This window comes from Bidens hawaiensis, unplaced genomic scaffold (assembly GCF_021521415.1).
Source record: "Bidens hawaiensis isolate Kalapana, Puna unplaced genomic scaffold, B.hawaiensis_p1.1 tig00010745_1, whole genome shotgun sequence".
Classification (NCBI taxonomy): Eukaryota; Viridiplantae; Streptophyta; class Magnoliopsida; order Asterales; family Asteraceae; genus Bidens; species Bidens hawaiensis.
Genome location: NW_027491825.1, coordinates 68,515 through 88,508, shown reverse-complemented (window position 1 = coordinate 88,508; position 19,994 = coordinate 68,515). Strand labels below are relative to the sequence as shown.

General features: G+C 32.8%; 1 protein-coding gene and 1 pseudogene across 1 annotated transcript; both read left to right on the top strand.

Moving 5' to 3' along the window:
• Positions 1-2,258: 2,258 nt before the first annotated feature.
• LOC143536208 (CAAX prenyl protease 1 homolog) lies at positions 2,259-9,282 on the top strand. Its single transcript, XM_077030253.1, has 14 exons — positions 2,259-2,289; positions 3,390-3,537; positions 3,610-3,694; positions 3,786-3,881; positions 5,125-5,190; positions 5,284-5,382; positions 7,252-7,365; positions 7,461-7,571; positions 7,655-7,717; positions 8,035-8,127; positions 8,207-8,320; positions 8,509-8,580; positions 8,692-8,757; positions 8,916-9,282. Exons 1-13 carry the CDS (start codon positions 2,259-2,261, stop codon positions 8,707-8,709), a joined length of 1,110 nt encoding a protein of 369 aa, XP_076886368.1. The 3' UTR covers positions 8,710-8,757; positions 8,916-9,282.
• Positions 9,283-11,575: 2,293 nt separating this feature from the next.
• Positions 11,576-14,788, top strand: LOC143536236 (cyclic nucleotide-gated ion channel 1-like; annotated as a pseudogene).
• Positions 14,789-19,994: the final 5,206 nt, after the last annotated feature.

The following is a 19,994-nucleotide window of genomic DNA, read 5'->3' as shown; positions in this document are numbered from 1 at the left end:
GCTATATATATTATGTAACATCCAATGTATAAGATCCACTGCTTATCTCAACTCCAATGGCCATCGTGAATAGTTTGTAAGAAATGAAAATTTAGTTGTGATTTTCGGAAAGTCTACTAAGAAAGCTTAAATTCATATTTATTTTTATATTAGGGTCTGACTTATTTTCATATTTTATTTTGCTTCTGTTAATATGATGGTGTGCGATTGTAGAGCAGAATATGAGGAATGCATGATTAAACCTCATGATCAGGTGTGCATATGTCTTAGAAAAACAAGTCCATTTAGCTTTAATACAATAATAGAGTGACCATGAGCAACCTTTTCTTATATAATATGACACTTATATAATATATAATATGACACTTATATATAATATGACACTGTATAAGTAAAAGGAGTGAAATAGCCGCCTCGAGCTCGGCATGGCTCGTCTACACCACTAATAAGCATAATGCCATTTTTTGTATGCATGTCGCATGAAGGTTCACTATAAAGAATAATGTATCATACCTAGGCTGAAAGAGAGAAGAAAGTAGAGAATACATAAAAAGATATATCTAAATTTTACAACAGAAGAAGGTAAAATTATTGTTGATGGTGGGTTTTGTGAATTCTAATCAACATAAAGGATTGAATGCATGTTAATTCATGAGTAGCTAGGGTTAAAATTTATCTAGGAGATGAAAGAGATACTCATGTTAAAGTGACTTACTTGCTGGTTAACGAATGATAAAAAGGGTAAAGGGGTGGCAATACGTGAATTTCTTGTGCACATGAATACTAGCGTATGCATATATATTGGATTGATGATGTTATCAAGTAACTAACAGTTAACTTTCATAAACAAAAAAATTGTATTTGGTGTCTTACAAACTTACAAGCAAGAATATTAACAAATATTTCACAAAAACATGATGATCCGTTAATATTGTAGTGCGCACCCCTTCCCCCCCCTCCCCTCCTAAAAAATAACACACTCCCAAACAAACCAAATGCACGTGCAAAAACGCGCTCACACTGATAACCCATTACACACCATGACAGACACTACAAACCAATACGAGAAGATAACTTACGCGAACCCGCAGCAACGCGCGAGCACTTTTGCTAGTAATAAATATTCATAACAGTTATATTGTTTTACAATGGACCCAATATTTATTTTCCAAATAAGACACAAACCTATCATGTTTATGAAACGGGTCGGGTCGGGCCGGGACGGGTTGTTATGCCCCATTTTATAGAAAAAGATCAATTTTTATATGAATTTAAAAACAACCTGCCGATATATATAATAATAACAAACTTGATTCATACTAGTTATACTATATATTAAGCCAAACCTAAAGCTACAATAAAAGGATTGAGGGACCAATCAGCGGCTCCCACATGACAACTACTAAGTTTATTTTTTATTATTTCGAAATCAGATTAATATAATTGGTTAAATAAAGGCTCTAAGTTATTTGTGGGTGAGATGTGAGAAATACGGGAAAAATCCCCACGCTAACATGGAAAAGGTGGTGCGGGTTTACGTTTAATATGTAAAAGGTGTGTCTTCGGGGTGCTTTTTGAACTTGTTTTAGGTGCTCTGTTGTTAGTACCTTGCTTGTAACTTCTCTTTTTCTAGTTATAAAATTTGCTTTTGTTGACCGTTAAAAAATAAAATAAAATTTATACTCCCATTGATTACAGATGATTGGATGAAGACTGGTTCCAAGTTCCAACAATAGTGTTGCAGATTCAGCTTTAGCTTGCATCATTTATTTTAAGTTGATACACTTTTAGATAATTCCAAATACAGTGCAGATTCTTGTATTCCTCAAAGATTTCGTTAAAAGGAAATCCTGTAAAAATGTAAAAACAAATTTATTCAATTATCAGACCTCAACATAATACAGTGTGAGGTCATCAATTGTACCTTAACAAAAACATGGAACCCACCATCATTGATAGTTTGATATAATGTGTTTCCAATTCCTATGCTCAAAGGGCTAGCTGAAGTCGCGGAAAACTATGTTAAGGGTGACCGGACTCAATATCTTTCGCCCTTGCTTAAAGAATATTTTAGTTTACATAATAAGGGTTGTTTATTTGAGTTATTTTAATAAGAAGTTCGAAAAATAATTCAAGTTAATAAAACTGAATAGTATTATTTTAGCAACCTCATTTCGTAATAATAATAATATCAAAATTAGGGTTCCATTTCTTCATTGATTCACAATTCACTCCAATACTCACTAAAATCTGTCGTCATGGCGTTTCCTTACATGGAAGCTGTAGTCGGTATCTATCTTCTTCTTCACTTTCAATATCCCGATTTACCTGCTTCTATTTATATTCAGTAATTACGGATGATTTAATTTCAGTACCAGTGTTAATTTATACGCTATCTGTTGTTAATTTATACTGCTATTGATTCGATTATTCGTTGCTGGATGAAATGAATTATTCACTTTGCTACCTAGGGTTTATGTATGTAATCATAGGGTTGTGAACGAACTGAACCGAGCCGATCCTAACTAGGCTTTATTCTTGTTAGTGAACCAACGATTTTTTTTATCTGATTTGGCTAACCGAGAATGGTCAGTGTCAACGGTTTGGTCTGGCTACCAAGTTTGTATAGTTTTTTTTTTAAATATTCATATTCATATGTTATTAATTTACATATAATGTAATCACATAATACACATATATTTTTGTTTTACAGTTGATTATTTTGCTTAAATCTGTATGATAAGTTTAGAAAAGTTATTAGAAATTTAGAACCCTTGCATGAACAAACATAAACAAAAATGTTATCAACGTTCACGAACACAATTGGACGAGGATGACCTATGCTTCGTTCATTTAGTTAATTGAATGAAATACCTTGGTCATGTTCGTTCATTTAGTTAATTGAATGAAATTCCTTGTTCATGTTCGTTCATTTAGTTAATTGAATGAAATTCCTTGTTCATGTTCGTTCATTTAGTTAATTGAATGAAATTCCTTGGTCATGTTCGTTCATGTAGTTAATTGAATGAAATTCCTTGTTCATGCTCGTTCATTTATTAAACAAACGAACTTTTCGCCAAACGTTTTGTTCATTTACAATCCTAACTGCATGTGACGTGTTCTTGTTGATAAACTTAATGCAGTTTAGGTATTCTGGTTTCTGTGACTTGTATCCTCCTGATTCTTACCAAATCTTTGCTAGGGTTTTGTGTATTCTGGTTTTGGGGAATGTTTATGATTTGATGTGTTAGTTTGAAATATGGAAGTATGATTGTTATATGCCACTTTATATCTTATCTGCAATCTTATGCAATGTTTTTGTGTGTAACTATAAACTTCTTCATGTAAATGATTCAGATTTTTATGATGACATTGCTATTAATTCACAGGATTCATGATATTGATGTACATCTTTGAGACATATCTAGATTTGAGACAACATGCTGCTCTCAAGCTACCAACTCTTCCTAAAACTTTGGAAGGGGTTATTAGCCAAGAGAAATTTGAAAAATCTAGAGCTTATAGTATTGACAAAAGGTAATTTAAATGCTCACAATATTTACTGACTAAAACTTATAGAATTAATTTTTTATGGTGTTTTTTTTGCAGTAACTTTCACTTCATTAGTCAGTTTGTAACAATAGCAATGGCCTCTGCTATTTTGCTCTATGGTGTATTGCCTTGGTTTTGGAAGGTGGGTAGTTTAGTGACTTCTCTATATTATTTTGCTTCAACAGATTTGTAGCTTTTTAACTACTTTTATCATGTTTCTTAAATTGCCACAGAAATCAGGTTCTTTTTTGGAGTCCACTGGCTTCGATGCAGAAAATGAAATATACCATACACTTTTGTTCCTAGCTGGTGTTATGCTTTGGTCTCAGGTACATAGGTTCTTTTCAAATCTTAATACTACTGATTTTTCACATAATGATACTAGTTCAGTTCATTTTAGGAAGGATAGCTTGTATCTAGGCCTGTAAAAAAACCGAACGTTCAGTGAACAGTTTGTGAACCGTTTGCTGGAAGTTTGTTTATTTTAATAAACAAATAACGTCTCGTTCTTTTATTTATGTTTGTGAATGTTCGTTTACGTTTATTTGTTGACCATCGTATATGTTTTTTCGTTCACTTACCTTTATGTTCGTTAGTTTATGTTTGTTTAAGTTAGTTCATTTACATTTGTTAATGTATTCATTTATTTAAGTTAGTATATTTTTAACTACTTTTTGTGCCACACATTGTTATTCATGTTACGTTTAAGTTTTAACTAGTTTTAGCTTGGTCATGTTCATTCATATTTGTTCAGTTATGTTCGTTTATACTGTTGACAGACGAACATAAACAAACAAGAAAACCAAGTGTTGGGAAAATTACGGATATGACCGGTTGACCACCTATTTTCACGAAAATGAACTGACTTTTTTTTATAATTTTTTTAAATTCTTGCTTGGGCGAGAATAGTCCATAATTGCTCTCCGATGTGGCACATACTTTCTCTCTAGGGCGAGAATTTGCCATATTATCTCGCTGACTCGGTGAGAATGTAATAAAATATTATTATTGTTTTTTTTGGGTGAGAATTTTAATTTTTTTCTCTCCACTTCGGCGTGAATTTTACATTTGGCAATATGCTATTGGTGAAATAAACTTATAAAATGATAAGAGTCCATGTTCATTTTTGTTAAAAGGCTTGGTAAATTGTTTAGATTGGTGACTTTCCCTTAATTCTTTGTGTTCGATCATTCATTCGATAAAAGTTGAACGAACGAACACGGACATGCTTTGTTTGGTCGTTTACAAGTCTTGCGTCCATATGAAAAGCAGAACGACATCATGTATATCACTATACACCAAAAGATTTACTATTATATAACGATTCGTTTGCAAGCCTTGTATCCATATGAAAACTTTTAAAACAAAACACATTACTTATTTGTCACATATATGCATAGGAATTTTCTATTTGTCAGAACCTCAATTACTGCATAGATATAACAGATGTATCTAACTATATATTGACTTTTCTGTTATTTCTCATTAATGGATCTTTCAAACTTCTTTTTACGGCTGTATTTTTAGTGTTCTACTGCTTGTTTACATTTTCATTTGATTTACTTTGTGCAGATAACCGACTTACCATTTTCTCTCTACTCAACATTTGTAATCGAGGAGCGACATGGTTTTAACAAGGTATCATAGGACTTGACTTTTAAGCTATTTTTATAGTTACAATTTTGTTTTATGTTATTTAATGTTCATGATAACTTATATATATCATTACAGCAAACTATTTGGCTGTTCATTCGAGACATGATAAAGGGTATGGTCTTGGCTATAATAATAGGACCTCCTATTGTGGCTGCCATTATTTTAATAGTACAGGTATTGATTACTTCTCTCTTGAATATATATATATATATATATATATAAGGTTAGTTTCCTTTGAGAACTCTAATTTTATTAAGAACTTTAAGAACCAATCTAAACCATTCATTTTTATTTAGGCTTTAAATTTAATAATATAATAGAAGGGTATGATTGGAACTTACCAATAATTTCTCTCTTTTAATTAACTAATTATTTACCTCCTATTTCTTCTCTGGATCCGATTTACATCTTCATATTAATAATTTAATTTTTCACCTTATCCATACTATTAATTTATTTCTTATACTCTCAATATTTAAATATATATATATATATATATATATATATATATATATATTCATACCCGCCATCATTTCCAAAACTTTGCGTCTATTTACATCATAAATGTAAATTTCATATTAAGCATTTGTCTTTTTTAACATAAGCGTAAATCTTCATATGTTTTTAAAGGTGTTCGTCTACATAATGTGTATATCTTCTACCTATACATGTGGTTATAATTTACACATCTATGTAATTAAAAACAGATTTGTGCATATTTACATAAATGTAAGTACTACTATTTACGTACATGTAAATCTTCATACACATCATCCATTTTTCAAACAAATACTTTGTTTACATATATGTAAATGTTCAACGATGGTTTAATTATGGATATATTAGTACTTTACATATACGCAACTAGACTGTTCACATATATATAAATCTTTAAATCGTTGGTTTGACGAATGAGGTGTGAGATTTTCAATTTTTTAATCGTATATATATAATTTTTTTTGTCATTTCCCAACATGAAACGCATACAAACTTTCCTACGCCATGTGTATTTAATTGCAGGAAAATAAAAATTGCATAAATTGGAATGGTGACGTCCAAGCATAATAACACACTAACATGAGTACCCAATAAATATAAATTAAGTTGAAAACAAAAATGAAATCATAAAAAGTTTCATGGATAACCTCCGTTTTGACGTTTTGTAATAAATTTATTTTCCAATAGATAAATTAACACCATCAGACAAACTATAAGGAAGAATTGCCATTTACTTGATGAAGACGTGTATCCTTTTACCAATGCAACGTATACTAGTGTATCGTAACTATGTTGTTCAACCCTTCAATGATTTTGATTATGAAGAGAAAATAAAACCCAAATTGAATCTATCTGGGATCAAATAAATGCACGAGAGATTATAGGAAGGAGTTAACAAAGAGAATAATTTTCATCTCCATAATGCCCTTTTCTTATTTAGTTATTACCCATACTCTTTTAGTTAATTACACAAATGCCATTGTTGTTTAGAACCATTGATCAATTAATCTAGGGTCTAGATGAGATCTTAGAGTTCTTAATGAAATTAAGGGTTCTTAATTGATACTCATCCTATATATATATATATATCTTAATGAAATTAAGGGTTCTTAATTGATACTCATCCTATATATATATATATATATAGGATGGGTATCATTACAGAACTGTTAAATTATTTAAGAACTTGAAAGAACCCTTGAAAACTAATATATATATATATATATATGTATATATATATATATATATATATGAAGAGTTCAAATAAAAAACAATTGTTTTGTGAGAAGTGTTTAAAATAAAGGTAACCACCTAAATATAACACTATAACATGAAAATAGGAAACTATACAACTTTTAAAAACTACCAATCTCAACCACTAGATTCTAGATCCAAGGGTGTACATCTATTCTTATGCTTCTCACAAAACTATTGTTTTTTACATTAACCCTACCCATATATATGAAGAGTTCAAATAAAAAACAATTGTTTTGTGATATATATATGCAATTTTTTTGAAATGATAGTGTTTTCTTTTCATTGCAGAAAGGTGGTCCTTATCTGGCTATCTATCTTTGGGGGTTTATGTTTGTTTTGTCTCTCGTTATGATGACAATTTACCCTGTACTAATTGCGCCCCTTTTTAACAAGTTCACACCGGTAATGATTTTTGTGTTTCTGATTCTGAAACTTTTTTTGCTTGCTTAATTATATTCTCTTTCTGGGTAACATCTTGTGTCATGCTACCAAAATAGCTGCCAGATGGCGAGCTCAGGACAAAAATCGAGGCCCTTGCTTCTTCCCTTAATTTCCCTTTGAAGAAGCTTTTTGTTGTGGATGGATCTACAAGATCAAGCCATAGCAATGTGAGGATTTCAGTTTAACTTTATTTATTGTTCTGTTTTTTTATACATGTTTAGAAGGATGGTAACACTGAGATTGCATGCAGGCGTACATGTATGGGTTCTTTAAAAACAAGCGTATTGTTCTGTATGATACTTTGATTCAGCAGGTAATTTTCTTTTTTATTTTTTGGTAATATTGGTATGTGAACAATTGAACATATCATATGTTCTAAGTACCTAACATATAGTGCACTTGATTATATGTCAACTTACATGAGTTATCTTGCGTTTTGAAAAGTGATTATGTGATATATAATCAGTTTGGGATTGCATGATGTTACATAAACCTTGGATCCAGTCATCCAACTACACTTTCTATTTCATATACCCTTTTCTTAAATAAGTTTTTTTTTTGTTTGTCAAAGATTTATTTCTCTTTAAAATGTATTCCTGTTAACAAAGTTCATGTTTCTTATTTATGCAGTGCAAAAATGTGGAAGAAGTTGTTGCTGTGATTGCACATGAGCTTGGTCACTGGAAACTGAATCACACAATGTACTCCTTCGTTGCTGTTCAGGTGTGTTCTGTTTTTTTGGGTATGACATGTTAAAAAATTAATTTATGCATTTGGTGGTGACAACTTGCTTACTTTGCAGGTTCTTACACTTTTGCAATTTGGAGGTTATACACTTGTAAAGAACTCAAAAGATCTCTTTTTGAGTTTTGGATTTGATACTCAACCTGTTCTCATCGGGCTCATATTATTTCAGGTACACTGATACGTATACTAAAAAGTTATGAATTCAGCGTATGGGTTTCTGTTTTCGATTGCATATATCTACTTGATTTATCCTGAGTCGTTGACCAGAAATATGTTTGAATTGCCACACCTATTGTGGTCTGTTGGTGTTCTGTTAATGTTACTCTATTATAACTATAATATATTTTCCAACTGCAGCACACTATAATTCCTATCCAGCATCTTGTAAGCTTTGGCCTCAACCTTGTAAGCCGTGCTTTTGAGTTTCAGGTAATTTTTTGTATTGCATTAATTATTGCCAAGTTATGTTTATTCTTTGTGCCCCCTTTGTATGTTATGTATGATACTCTGGTTATTGTGTGTGTGTGCGCTCAAATTTAGGCTGACGCCTTTGCATAGAAGCTCGGATATTCTAAACCGCTTCGAGATGGACTAGTTAAACTTCAGGTAACCACGTTTTTTTCACTTCGGTTTTTACAGTGTTAGCTTTTTAGCTCAACTCAATCCGTCGAAAAGAGAGATGCAATCCATTGATTAAATTTATAGTTTTTAATATATAGTTATAGTACTTAATTATGTAGTTTAATGGAATTATGAATTTGCAGGAGAAGAACTTGTCGGCTATGAACACGGATCCGTGGTACTCTGCTTATCACTACTCTCACCCTCCACTGGTTGAAAGGTTAGCTGCCATTGATGAAGCCGATAAGAAGGCAGATTAACAAGACTATACGACACAGTTTTAATAGATGCTAAATCAATTCTGTAGACCACAACATTACCTTTCTTTACCCTTTTGAAACTTTACATTGTTCGGTTTTGGACCTGGAATTATTTTGAGCAAGTGGTGAAAGGTAAGAAATGTCGTGTAGATTGTGATTCGACAATCAACATTTCAGTTGTATCATGTTATTACTTTCTTGATCTGGCCTGAGGATTAAGTTGGTTTTTAAAATTCGAGGGTGGTCCATCGGGATAACAACATTATTGTTGTAATGTTGTATGTAAATTGAGGAGCCACGCAACTGGCCTAAGATCAAGATTCAAGAACACACCCAAAGGCAAGGTCTGGCCCATTTATGCACTCAGGTTCAGACCATGTTCATCTTTAGCACCATTTGTGGTTGTATGTTCAACTTTCTTTAAGGTAGGATGCTTGTAGGCGAGCTTACACTATAACAAAAGAAAAACTAGCAAGGAGTGTGTAGCATATACATAATAGAAAATAAAACAAGGGGAATGGCATCAATCTAAACCAAACAGCAAATTGTTATGACATGGTTTTAACCACTGCTTGTATGTATATCTAACCTATGCATTTTAACATCATCTGTTTGGCTCTACATCACCGTTGTAACTTCACTCCACCATCATCGGTCCATCTCTCTCTGCCATCGTGCCTGATTGAAATTAAGCAGTTGTGGATGAGATTGATTTGATAACGAATCGTTTAATTCATCAATCAAGTATATGATTGCACAATAAAATTCAATTAATTACATAACCGTTCTATTCAGTTGATTGCAATTGAATGTTAACCTGAGATGAATTGTAAGATGTTGTGAATTAAGTTTTTACGGCGTCTCGTTTAAGGGCGTCTTAAAGGGGTTAAAGTACCATCTTGTCCATCAAATATGCTCTATATTTAGATAGACAAACTATCCTACTTTAAATTTATTTAATCTTTTTTTATTTCAATTTCATATTATTTATTCCTTTTGTTAAGGCAAATTTTTGTTTGTTTTCTTGGACTTGAATCTAGTATTTTTTTTAAATGTGTAAGAAACTTGGTCTCTGTCATTAGCAATATATTTCTTATATTTTTAATTTCAGTTTAGTTTAGTAATTATATTTATGTAGTTTTAAATGTTTACAAAAGTAATTATGGTGTTATGCAATTCTCGATTTCAGTTCAAAAGATTTTTTATGTGGTGAATTCAATAGTACACGACAATGATAATAGTGATGGCGGCAATAGGAGGTGGTTATGTCGTTGACAACAACAGTAGGTATTGACGATGGAGATTACAACATGAGGTGGTGATGCCAATAGTGCGATGGTTAGGGCTACAAACGAATCAGACGAAACACGAACAAGATCATGCACGTTTGTGTTTGTTCATCAAGAAAATGAACATGTTCATGAACATAAATGATCGCAAAAAACAAATAAGTACTTAACAGTTAACAATACTTGACATGGCTATCATAAACATAATTAATACAAAAATTAAAAGTTTGTAAAGTTTTAACACAAACTGAAAGTGAAATGGTTAACTGGGGAATGTTGACGGAGACGTATAAAGTATGCTTTAAAAAAAGTTATACCAATAATATATATAAACCTTTAAATGAACAAACATAAATGAATATATTACCAAACATTGACAAACAGAAATGGATGAACGTGACATCTGTTCATGTTTGTTCGTTTTAACTTAAGGAACAGAACTTCTTGTTCATGTTTGTTCATTTATTAAACGAATGAACATAAACAAACGTCCAGTTGAATGGTTCGTGAACTGTATGCCACACGTTCGGTTCGTTTACGGGCCTAGCGGTGTTGTTGACGCTAACGGCGCGCAAAATAAGACATTACGGCAAATGTGAAATTAAAAATAGAGACAATTTCGTATATTTGATTGTTATATTGGCCGTTATAAAACAAATAATAATAATAATAATAATAATAATAATAATAATAATAATAATAATAATAATAATAACATTCACGTCTTTACATACTAAACCAGTAAACCATACTATATTGTCCAACAAAATTGGTTTGCTTAATTATAGATACAAATTATTTTGGCTGTATATTAAACATAAAATTTCAATCAGTTTTTGAAAAAATATGAAGAAAGCTGTTTTCAAATCAATATCTATATATATTTCTTAAATTTCTATGTGTATATATACATATAAAGTTATTAAATACAAAAAAGATAATTCAAGTTATAACATTTTTGTTTTCTTTGAGATTTGAATGAGAAATAACCACAACTTCTAAAGTAAAATGTGTGCTTTATAACTTCATTTTTGATCTAACATATTGTACAGTTGATGTAGATACTGGTCACTATGAAGAAGACCAAGACTTGAGGACATTGACATGTGGTATGATGGTTCTTTTGTGTTTGATAAACTCTTTACATTTAAATCTCCCATTTTGAATTCCAACCACTTGTGTTCAGGACAAACGCACGTGTAACAACTAACAACGAAGCTTGAGGAGAATAATAAGTTTTGATAAAGAGGAGGGATGGAAAACGATTCAATAGAGGGTCGATTTATTCTGCAGTGGAACAAAACTTTTTTATTATGTTCTGTGATAGCACTGTCTTTGGACCCTTTGTTTTTATATATTCCTATAGTTAACGGCGCTCAGAAGTGCGTTGACATGAACCAAAATTTGGCTATTGTTGTGTGTGTCCTTCGTTATGTATTTCACATCATTATCAAGTTTCGAACTGTGTATGTCCCTCGTTATGATCATATACTCGGAAAAAGAGTATTAAAAGATGAACCTCAGTATGTGGAGAAACATTACCTAAGAGTCTACTTCATCATTGATGTGTTTGCAGCACTTCTCCTTCCACAGGTTTGTATATATGCCTGTTTTCTGTCCTTATATTTCCGAACGCATCCATGTAACAAAATGTTCATCGTATAATATCTTTATGATTTGTGTGCAGTTTGCGGTTTTTTTAATCATCCGAAGTTTAGATGGGCTCACCTCCTTTTCCAAGGAAAAGCTTTTGAAGTTCATTATATTCTCTCAATATGTTCCTTGAGTGATGCAGACTTCATTGTTCTATCAGAAAGTGACCAAAGTTTGTGGTTTTCTCATTGAAAAAGCGTGGGCCGGAGCTGCTTTTAACTTCTTTCTATATGTGCTTGCTAGCCATGTAAGTACTATTTCATGTTGTCCAAATTATACCACAAAAAAGATACATCCTTCATGAAATTAGTACCTCTTCATTTATTTTTTCATATCAATATAGGATTTATGGCACATTCTAAGTTAAAAATAGTTAAAACACAAAAATTTGAAGCTAAAAATAGTCATATATGAAATTTTAAAATATTAGAAAATTAATGGTAAAATAGTCATTTTTTAATTGTCTTTAATGAATTGGGTATGTTTGATATTTTAACCAGTTTGTAAGGGTGTATATACATGCTACTTTTAGTTTTGCATGGTTATATATGATGTTTTCCAAGTTTGTAGGGTTATATACGAAGCACCACTATTTTTATCCTTTTTTTAAAGTGATGAAGGTTCACCCATGTCAATGAGATATTATGCATATTAGTATATTACTCTTCTAATTAATGTTAAGAAAGATTTTTTAAAAACAGGTAGTTGGAGCCCTTTGGTATTTGTTTGCAATAGAAAGTGATCTGAGATGTTGGCACATTGCATCTATAAGGCATAATTTTCACCCTGCATATTTATATTGTGGAGAAAGCCGTGCGGGAGACTATGGATTCCTCAACACGTCTTGTCCTCCTCTTGAACGAAATGATATTAACGATTCAACGAACTTTGATTTTGGCATATTTCTTGATGCTCTTCAAACTCGTGTATTAGAAACGAGGGACTTTCGCCAGAAAATTTTATATTGTTCATGGTGGGGTTTGCAGATGAATTCCTCCCCTTCAAACCTATGCTTAATAATATAGAGTAGAAATATTGGTACCAAATGTTCCTTCCCAAATGTGGTATGAGTGTTCTAGTCCATGGTAGACACTGGTGTAGATTTAAAAGTACGCTTAGAGGGTGCGTGAGTTACCCGTTCTATAAAAAGTTCGAATTTTGATGGAATTTTTGTTAGTGTATAGAATATTGTTACTCATTCAACCAGAAAAATAAAGTGCATAAAGAGCGCGAAGCAAGCAAATAGCTTCTATGGTTGAACAACTTTCTATCAAAGTATCCATGAAACTATCGAGTTTCTATGAACGTTCTAATCATCAAAGTACATTGCTAGAATTGAGGATTTTCTTGAGCTAATATGGTAGTTGAACACTTGGACTGTTTCTATTATTACAGAAATACCTGCAGTCTTTTTCAAACCAGGCTCTTAGAATGGAAGAAATGAAGGTAAAAAAGCGAGAAGCGGAGGATCTAATGTCACATATTTCCCTCCGGGAGGAGTTGAGGCAGCGAGTTAGGAGACACCAGCAGCACAAATGGAAAATAACACGCTGATAGGGTTTGATATAGAAGATAGTAGGGATAAAAAGGAAGAACGATTATATTATTATAAACGTAAAGAACGATTACAAGATATTCCCGGGCCTAGCCCTCTCTCACCGCATACACGGGAGCCATGGCAATGCCATCTTAAACCTAAAACAAACTCCCCTCTCCCTATTGGCTATTGATACCTATTTATAGAAATACAATTACACTTAACCCCCTCCCAAAATAGACAAATGACAATTAGGACTAAAAATAGAAAATGATTCCTATCACACGCGGTGTTGAGTTAGGTTCCTTTGTCAAAGACCTTCCTCGGGATTTAAGAATGGACATAAAGCGTCACCTTTGCTTGCCTTCACTAATGAGAGTGGGACACGTCTTATTTGCATGTCATTAGACTGTTAAAAAGGTTAAAATTTGTTAAAGCTAGTAGGAGTCAATTTTTTACTGCAGGTACCAATGTTTGAAGAAATGGATGAACATTTACTCGATGCTATGTGTGACCGTCTAAAACCAGTTCTTTACACAGAGAATAGCTACTTAGCGCGAGAAGGCGATCCAGCACGTGAAATGCTGTTCATCACACAAGGCGAGGTGCTAAGTATAACAACGGATGGTGGAAGGACGGGCTTCTTCAATTCTAGTAATCTCAAGGCTGGAGACTTTTGTGGTGCAGATCTTCTCACTTGGGCTTTGGCTCCTAAAAGCCAACAACTTCCGTTTTCAACTAGAACCGTCAAAGCACTTACAAATGTTCAAGCGTTCGCTCTAGTGGTCGATGAACTTTTGTTCGTTGCGTCCCAGTTCAGGCTTTTGCATAGGAGACGTCTCCAACATACATTTAGGTATTCACAAAAAAAAAGTTTTCCCTTCTTAACCTTCAAGGGATGGCAATTTTGACTAGGGGGTGTAAACGAGCCAAGTCGGCTCGTGAGGCATGAGCTACTAGTTAACTGGTTCTCATGATCACAAAAGAAAAGGTTACCCATTCTTGGTTTTCTATATAAGTTGATAAACTAGTTAACTGTGTTCTATTTTATGTTCTACTCGCAGCAGTGGAGGACATGGGCAGCCTGCTACATACAGTCTGCATACTGTAAAAGGAAGAAGGAAACAATATTAGCGGAGAAAAATAAGAGAATGCAGGATGGGTTGGCCACTGGCAGTGAAACCTCCACTCTAAGCATGGGTGCGTTTATCTGTGTCTCTAGATTTGCCACCAATGCTGTAACACCCTTGGCAAACACAACATCGTCCCACTCTTAGGCTATCCCACATCGGCTGTGGACAAGAGAGATCCTTGGTTCATAAGTAAATGCCCTGCCTCTTCAATCACCAACATGTTTTGGGCTTAGTTGGCTGTGGAGCACATGAAAACTCCATGGTTAAGCGTGCTTAGGTGGAAGTAGTACCAGGATGGGTGACCTCCTCGGAAGTCTCCGAATGGGCAACCAAAAACAAATTCGTGAGCTCCTTAGTTAAGCGTGCTTAGGTGGAAGTAGTACCAGGATGGGTGACCTCCTTGGAAGTCTCCGAAGTCTCCATCTGGGCAACCAAAAACAAATTCGTTAGCTCTTCGTGGGCAGAGCAGACAATATTGGTGGTGCGAGGAGCCGGATGTTACAAATGCTTTGCTTATCTTGAGACGGAATCGTATATATAATGCACATGTATCTACACGTCACGCTTCAAAAGCCAGCTCAGCCTAATTTTGATGATGATGCAGCATTTCTTACCTTCGGTAAAGTTATAATAAATATTGATATTAATAAAGATGAGATCAGCTTGCCTAAACAATTAATTACTTGATTTTCAACTGCAATGGTCATGAATATTCTTGTGAAAATATGAATATTCTTGTGAAAAGAACAAGTTTGCAAGAATCTAAACACATGAGCGATTAGATAAAGTGTACACTAGACGCCTAACTAATAAGTATATTAATTCAGAAATTCAGTCGCTCGTTTTATAATGCACGTATTTGTTGCGCTTTTAGAGGTTCATGTTTAGATTGAAATATTGGTGCTCCCTTTATGCGAGTTGGCTGGAGATATTGTTGTTGCTTATGCTTCTAAATCATGATTTTAGCACTTAACCGTAATTTTTGAGCTCGTTTTTATTTATTTTCTGTGTCAGATGATGGGCAGCCTGTGCAGATGATTTACGTCCCTTAGTTTCTTTAGAATACACGTAAATATATCCGGTGATTTTGAGCTGAACATGATGCTTTAGGTACTGTATGGTACCGACCTCATCCAGACATCCTACGTTTATTTATGCCTTTCGTTTATTTTAGTTGTTGGGTCGGTCTAGTACATTTAAAACAATGGTTATGACTTATGTTATGTTTGTATCAATAGGCCCGTTACATTATTATTATTATTATTTATTGTCTATTGCTTAATTAATTAATACAGTTTTAAATTAAAAATATGTTTTACTTAATCTAAACATCAAATGTTGTGCATGCATTAATAACGTGTGCCTTGTTAAAAAAAAATTGCCTCTCAACTTTGACTCCAATATAAGGGTGCTTAATTTTGTTTATTGATCCTTTGTTTCGGCCTTGCTAGTTGCTTACTAGCGGGTTGGGTTTGTTGTGTTTTTAATGAAACTTGCCGTTCAAAATAAAAGAAATAATAATACAAGGGTGTGTGTGAGTTTTCACCAAAGTATTAACTTTTGAATTTTGTAAGATGTGGATGCTTCCTTCCACTTTCATCTTAAGCCTTTTAAGTATGTTTGCCTTCAATCATTAAACACATTTGAAGACATCCACATTTTATTATATGTTGATTTTAATTTCTTTAATTTCACAACATATTAAAGTTGTAAATTTGAACCTTGATCTTCCATATGATGCTTGCTTCTTTAGTTTTAAATTATCCCATTTTATTATATGACTTGAAATGATTTTTTAAATGTACACAGACATGTATATATAATCATAACATTTCAAGTTACATTATCTTGATCGTTAGTACAATAAGAGATCATTACTGTAATTTAACACCCATAATCGTAAAGTTAATTAATAACCATTTAAAACGTGAAATGGCATATTTATAAAAGTGTTCCAAACTTTTTTGATCTAAAATACAATTGTTTTTAACAAAAGATTACATTCAAGTTTTTATATCTTTATCATTCTTATTTTCAATTATTTTTTTTATATCTTTATCATTACTATTACTCAATCATTCACTCATAACTTTCAAAATATATTAAATTTATATAGGGCTGTGAACAATAACTTTTCAGATATACATAAAAATTATTACGTCTCTCTCTCTCCTCTATTCACAACACTCTAAAACACTCAGTACATTATAAAAACTTCACACATTTTTAGTGATTTTTTTAGACAACCGTATAGCACCATATAGGTGGTGTACTCGTAGGTTTGGGCATACTCATAAGTCCAACTTATTACTTCAACTCAAAGCTCCCCTAATTTCACATGTATATAGATTAAAATCTAAAGATTTTATAAGATATTTAAGATTCTTAATCGAAATGAAAGTTTTTATACTATACACGTCATGCTCCACGTCTAATAATGTTCCTTAATTACAATGTGACCAGTCATATTTTTACTCTAATTACGTGAAATTCGACATCTCATTCACAATACCACTTTCCAGGTTTCCAAGTCATCCCGTACTCCAAAAAAGCAGAGGCGAGGTCCAAGAAAGACTAAAGATCGGAGAGCACACACATCCTAGGGAAAGCAACCGCCAACAGAAGAAGATCACACAATCTTCGTTCCCTCGTAAAGCGGTACTGGTTCTGGGCAAAATGCTCATTTTTCTAGATTTTCGGACATCAACCCCTTCTCCCGTTGCTTTAGTCTAATAAGAGATAGGCACCTACCTTAAAGTCACCTATCACACTCAACCCTGTTCATCCTGCTTTCTTTCCTTTATAAGAGCATTCTTAACCTATCTTCCATCATCATCATCTCTATAATTATACTAAAAATACTATATTTTCTCTTATATTCAATTAAATAATACTTTTATACTTGTATAATTACAGTTTTCTCTCTTATCTACTCACAACCAATCCAATCAACAAATATTAAAAGATAAATAGGGGCAAACTTTGTTTTCCCAAATTTACAAAAAATCATTACATTTTCTCTTTCCACCATATAATTTACACGAAGGGTGTGTTTGGGATTGCTTATTTAAGTGAAAAATGACTTTTTTGTTAAAAGGACTTATAAACTTATAAATTTTTGAAAAGAAGTTTTCAAAAAAATGTTTGGAGTGGCTTATGTGGTGGGAAAAACCAAAATGACCAAAATAGACACTCTTTTTTAAAAGGAGTGTAATGAGTTTTGTGGGTTAAAGGGTGTAATAGGTAATTCAAATCCATTAAGTTAATAAGTTAGAGATTCTTAACTTTTCAAAACCCATTTATTTTGCCTTCACCATAAGTTAAAACCCTAAAGGCCTTATGGTTTGCCAAACACCTTATTAACTTTTCAAAAAGTTTATAAGTTATAAGTTGATGAAAATAAGGAATCCCAAACACCCCTAACAACTCAAAACCCCATCATATAATTTGCAAACTTTACTCACGTAAATTTGAAGAATAAGATGAGAATGCTCTGAGACTGAAAGAGAGAGAAGATTTTTCTGTCTAACAAGATAAGAGAGGTGCTACCTCCCCATTCAGTAGATTGCAGTTAGCTCACGAACTAAAACCCAAATATACTAGAATAATATCAAAACATAAGCTCATACCTTAATATAAAACAAATTTACAACCAATTATAATAACTAGAAAAATACAATGAATTCACTTATAGTTCCCAACGTTTATACCTCATGATTCTTGATGCACACCTTTGACCTCCTAATGCCAAATGCCACCAAGCATGTATATGTTATGCATAATTGTATAAACATTAGCCATATAGTTAATTCTATGATTTTATCATCAATGCATACTCAAATAAGGTTCAATAAGATGTAGAGATTTTATAATTGATTGATGTCAAAAGGTCAATAAAAAACATTTATAAAATATATTTACTACCAAGGGCACGCAAGGTGTCATGTCATATCTACAAAAATTAGTGGAAAGTGCTAATCAAATTCATGACTTATTAATTAATAAACTAGGCGGACAGACGATGTCAAGCGGTTTAAATGATTTGATTGTTAAAACACGATTACTTTTTGATTGTAAAACAATATTAGAAAGATAACCAAACTCCAGGGTTTAGGTTGCGAAGCTGATTGGATATGTTATTCAAATTTACTTGGTGATCACTTTGTTTGTATAAATAATCAAAAGACTAAGGGCCTCTTTGTTTAGCACTTAATGGGCCTCTTAATGATTCATGTCTGGTTCGCTCAGACTTAAGATCGTTTGGTTCAGTAAAAACGTTGGTTTGAATGGCTGAATGAGCATCATTCCCATTCAGATTCAAACCATGCTGAATGAATAAGAAGACCTGATAGACCTTGCCCTGCCCTGCCCTGCCCTTTCTACCTTCATCGTTAAACATGATTACAAACCAGGAACATATAGATTTTTGACCAAAAACACGGATTAGAACATCGATATATCGTTTTTACGGTTTAAAAGTTCGGTTTAAAACCCTAACCGTAACCACCAACAACCACCACAGCATCCCACCTTTCTCACCATCCCACTGACCACCGTTAAGCAGATCTTCCTCCGCCCTTGTTCTTCTTCTTCTTTTCTCAAACTGGCGCTCTCACTCTCTAAATAGAATCAAAATTGGTAAGTTCTATAATGATTCTTTTGTTTTTTCTTTCTATATTCGTTAATTGGTAATTTTGATCATTGATTTGCGGATTCTTTTGTAGAATTTGCGATGTTTGAGATGTCGGGAGAAGAGTTAACAATGGCAGCCGAAGTAGCTTGTTGATAATGAGGTGAGTTCTTGTTAATTGCTAAGCTTCAGTCTGTGTTTAGGTTTTTATTTAATTTCTAATCCTTGGATTGAATGTTTGTGGTAATTGGTAATTGGGTTATTTCAAATTATGCTAGTTTTAGTTCAAGTTATAAAACAACATGGGGTTTTCAAAACACAATAATATGATCCGAGAAGAAATTGAACCTTCACCATATTAATTTAAAATTAACTTGATGATGATGATGGTTCTTGTGCTTTTTGAACACTATAATTTAGGTCTCGTTGTAGCTATTTGCAATCACATTAGAAGTTCTTGACATAAATAACCAATGAATATTATGCTTCTTTTTCGGCTACAATTTCTTTGGTTCTTGGTTCTCTGCATACTCCATTAATGATTTGAAAACCCTTCTTATGAAAACATTGGCATGTGACAAATATTACATTATAATTATCAATCATATCCATGTAACTTATATTACTTTGTGCAGGTTCCACTTAAATTGGTGATCAAACAACTTTATGCTGCTAGATGACTTGAGTTTGCCTCTCTCCATATACAAAACGTTTTGTTGC